This window comes from Olea europaea, chromosome 6 (genome assembly GCF_002742605.1).
Source record: "Olea europaea var. sylvestris chromosome 6, O_europaea_v1, whole genome shotgun sequence".
NCBI lineage: Eukaryota > Viridiplantae > Streptophyta > Magnoliopsida > Lamiales > Oleaceae > Olea > Olea europaea.
The window spans coordinates 21,496,900-21,501,188 of NC_036242.1; the positions used below are offsets into that span (position 1 = coordinate 21,496,900).

The 4,289-nt window shown below is 32.6% G+C and overlaps 1 protein-coding gene across 1 annotated transcript; it reads right to left on the reverse strand.

Moving 5' to 3' along the window:
- Positions 1-851: 851 nt before the first annotated feature.
- On the reverse strand, positions 852-3,284 carry LOC111396152 (probable WRKY transcription factor 75). The gene is made up of 2 exons (XM_023022472.1): positions 2,866-3,284; positions 852-1,216 (listed from the first exon to the last, which is right to left on the reverse strand). Exons 1-2 carry the CDS (start codon positions 3,222-3,224, stop codon positions 1,039-1,041), a joined length of 537 nt encoding a protein of 178 aa, XP_022878240.1. The 5' UTR covers positions 3,225-3,284; the 3' UTR covers positions 852-1,038.
- Positions 3,285-4,289: the final 1,005 nt, after the last annotated feature.

A 4,289-nucleotide genomic window follows, 5' to 3' on the forward strand; every position in this document is an offset into this window, starting at 1 on the left:
AGGAGAAAAGTGAGGTCTACCTATGAAAGAAGAAGTCAAATATGACTGCTGAAATGGTGAAATAAAAATCAAAAAATCAATTTTTTTGACCAAAAAATCACTCCCAAACAGGTTGCTAATAACTCGTCAATAAGATTTCACTTTGACCATAGCCCTGAATATTTTCCTTTGTTAAATCATATTTGATGATTTAAAAGTTCAAACTTATCTTTCGTTTTTAACCACCCAAGTACTTACCTCGAATAACAATTAATATGCAAGTACATTTTTTTTAATAGAATTGGTATAGAAAGACAACTATCTTCTTATGATTTGTTGTTGTCAAAAATTGTTTTTGGCAATGACCATTTACAGAAAGACAACTATCGATCAAAACTTGTAGAAAAATATGTACTTAAAGTATTATTCCTTGAATAATTCTTCAGACGGAATTATGTAATTAATTAACTCTTCTACATAATTCTTTCCAGAGAATATAATTAATAATTAATGCAAGCATTAAATGGAAAATAAGTGCTCTTAATTTAGTAGCATGGTTGGAGTCTAGTGTTAAGAGCATACCCAATATCTTACCTAACTTTTTCAGCCAAAAAAATGCCACTGCAGAGTGCAGCCTAGCATTTTTAGTTAAGATACCTAATTCGAGCAAGTCTGGCTCATCTTAAAAAGAAAAGAAAATAAAACTTATTTCTGAGAATTTTGTTTTTTCATTTATTATTATTATTATTTTTTAGCCAATATATGGTGAAGAGCTTCCCTTGACTCGGGCTCACACAGTTCACACACAATAAAAATTTACTTAGGAAAGAAGACCATTTTAGAAGTGAAAATTTAAAGTCGAAAATAACTTGTAATTTTAACACAAACACACTGTTATTAATCCACTGAGAAAAAACCAAATAAATTAAACTATTCTTTCAGTTCTTCACAATGATCTAACTTTAACGTTTTAGGGGATCGTACAGATTATTCAAATATATATCTGGTATACAAAATGTTCTTTTAATTCTAAATATGACTGTGGAATATGATTTGGACTTAAGAGGAAGTGTAAATTTGCATTTGACTGAGAATATGCTCAAAGTTTTCCATGGATTTCTGGATTGGATGGGAGTGCATTCCTTCATATGTTGTTACTACTACTTCTTCGTCTTTAGATAGCCTTTGAACTTGCTTCTTAACATTGCACCCTTGATGCGTGCAACGATAATAGCTTCTGCAGAAACAAAAGAGAACAAGAAATTCGTTAGTGTTGATTAATACAACAAATTTAAAGATTCAAGAAACAAAATTACGAATTAACGTCAAGTTATTAGTATATTACTAAGCAATAAACTGAAAATTGTTATACCTTAGTTTCATTTAGTCCATGACCAAATTTCCTCCAGGATCATTTGGCAAAGATAATCTTAGGAGGGAATTAATACATACAACATACATATTTAAAATTTACGCTAAATGCCAGCATAAATAACCAAAAATTGTGGCCTAATTAACTATGGAAGTTAGGCCCCGTTTGATTGCAAAAGAGGAAAAGGAAAAGTAATTCCACCTAAGTTGGAAAACAAAAAACCACCATACCCATAAGAATTCGTTTTCCATAGAATTGGCCAAAAACGTGCTTTAAATGGTTGTACATAAGAATTCGAATTCCATTTCCACATGCGAATCAAATAGTCAAAATGAAAATTATTTTCCTTGGACATGACATTTTCCGTGGAAAATGTTGCAATCAAACAGGGCCTTAGTATATATAGCTCTTCCCAATGAAGGAGGATGACTGCAACTAGAGTAGTACCTCGTCACATCTTATTATAATTTTCGTTGAGATGTCCTCTGATGTCTAGTAGATCGATGTTGTAATTAACTAACTATTGTCAACTCATATTTATCGAGAATAAAACTTTAGGATCGAAATTGCAGGGTATTCAAATTTCAGGCAGTGCTTCTACGAATTCTCTTAAGGTCTCATTTAGGGATTGGAATGAAGATACTCAATCAAAGTTCGTACACAAGATGGATAAAGAAGACCTAGTAAGTTGTGTTGTGTAGGGATCTCCCACCTTAGGAAGATGGATAAGCTTTAGATTTTATTTCATGGTCTATCTAAAAAAAAAGTTAAGATCTGCAGTCACCAAATAACAGTCTTTTACTCATACCGTGAATAAAACGAAAGGGACATTTCAGACTAATATAGATTGCATGCTCATAACTAAGGGATCTGTTTCAGAATTCTCTTATTGGTGTTTATGACAATATAAGTACCCTTTTATGTCAAAAATAAAAAATAAAAAAATTCATAATTTTGGATAGGCTTTAGCTCGTAGTGAAGTTAGGCCTTATGTAGAATTTGAGGGGCCGGGGACTTTTCTTCCTGGTCAGTTCTTGAGATAAACATTTGCCTAATTAATCACATCATGTATATGTCAATGTCTCTAACATCTTAACTTGTAGACAAATTGGTTAAACATGAAAAAAGAATATTAGTCCAAAAATGTGCACATCAAAGACTTGATAAGAAATGAATCTTTTTGGATGAGAAACATATCTCATTTCTATACTCGAAGTGATTCGATTCTTGGAGGTACTATGAAGTTGTTTTTTCTTATTCTTACCAAGAAATCGAACTATAGAAATTTCACTATATTGTAAGTCTGTCTATTCATCGATGTAAGTCAAGAAAGATCCATAGCAACCAAACACTGAAACAAGGTTTAAACATTAATTTTCCAAAAACAAAGTCTAGCATTCAACCAAACGTAAACACACACAAGATGTGCATATTTACTGCAAAGCAGACTGATTATTCACTTAAAAGTTATATAAGAAACTGAAATTAAGTGGGAATAAGAAGAAGCAACAGACCTTGGAAATCTGTTGTTTTTCACAGCTTTCTGACCATATTTTCTCCATCTGTACCCATCATCCAGTATATCAACCTGACTTCTTGTCTGAAAAGCATACCTAGGTTTTCGAGATTTCTTCTCAACCTTAATTTTCTTGCCTGCGGTTCCAGCATCTACAAGGTTATTCCTCCGAGCAACAATATCAGTCATGTCTAAACTAGGAATTTCAGTACGAGGTGGCATCTGCCCCAAGTATCCATTTAACTTTTGATCTTGAAATTCAGCTGCTGCATGAGAATTTGCCATGTTTAATATAGACATATGAGAACCAGATGCGGTTGAAGATGAAGACTGAAATATCGTTGGATAATTCTCCATTATGGAAAGAGAAAGAAGTGCTCAAGAATTAAGAGAGAGGAAGAATCAGATTGTGAAATTTTTTGGTTTATATAAAGGCGAGATACAATGAATCAATTAAAGTGGAAAGGAGGCTTGACGGCTATAGTTTAATTACTAATTAAACTTTATCTTATGAGAGTCGTGATCAACACGCTAAGTCAAGAAAGGCTAGAGAAAGGATGTTTGGCTATGCTTAAAGGTAATTTTTTTCGTAAATATGATCAGTCAATACTTATAAAATAAGGTTTTTTTATTTTTTTTTAAGCACCTTTTAAATTTAGCCATACACGCTCAATTTGAACAGGTTTTGTCTTAGATTAGGTAGAAAATTAATTGCTCAAATTAACTTTCATGGATATTAATTGGGGAAAATTGCAGCCACGGTACCAAATTTTTTGATTTTAAGCAGGCTTTGTCTAAACCTTCATTTTGTTGCACCTATAATACCAAACTTTTCAAAAGTCGCGCCTGGAGTCAAAATGAATTATTGCTATTAATATGACTGACAATTGACTCAAGATATTGATTTTGACCAATTTTACAAGGGAAAAAATATCAACTTTGAATTAAAATAAAACAGAAAGCAAAAACAAATCAAAAATAAAAAAGACACCCACCCCACCCCATCCCTACCCAAAAATAAAAAAAATAAATAAATAAAAAGAAGGTACTAATAATCAACCCAAATTCATCATCTCCTTCCAAATCTTTCTGATCTAAGAAGTTAATAATTAAGCCACCACTCGGTAGCCTTTCAACTCTCATAAAGCAAGGATTGGCCCAACTGAATCACACTGGATGGAAGAACAACATTTTGGCCGTCAATTGCAGTTGAAGGAATCGTCCTAGTCGGTACATTGGGGATTGAATTACAAGGCAATTGAGCAGCAAATTAGGGTCCCGTTTGGTAGGGATTTTTTGCCCCCAAAAAATTGATTTTTTGACCGTTATTTTACTATTCAAGCCGTAATTTTTGACTTCTTCTCTCACATGTGGACCCCACTTTTTTTCTAACGGTCAAAAAATCAATTCTCAAAATCCCTA

Excerpts from the sequence above, each read along its gene's own strand:
- LOC111396152 (XM_023022472.1), bottom strand. The coding sequence starts at position 3,224 with ATGGAGAATTATCCAACGATATTTCAGTCTTCATCTTCAACCGCATCT. Across the intron at positions 1,217-2,865 it reads AAAAACAACAGATTTCCAAG|AAGCTATTATCGTTGCACGC; the intron begins GTCTGTTGCTTC and ends TTGTTTCTGCAG.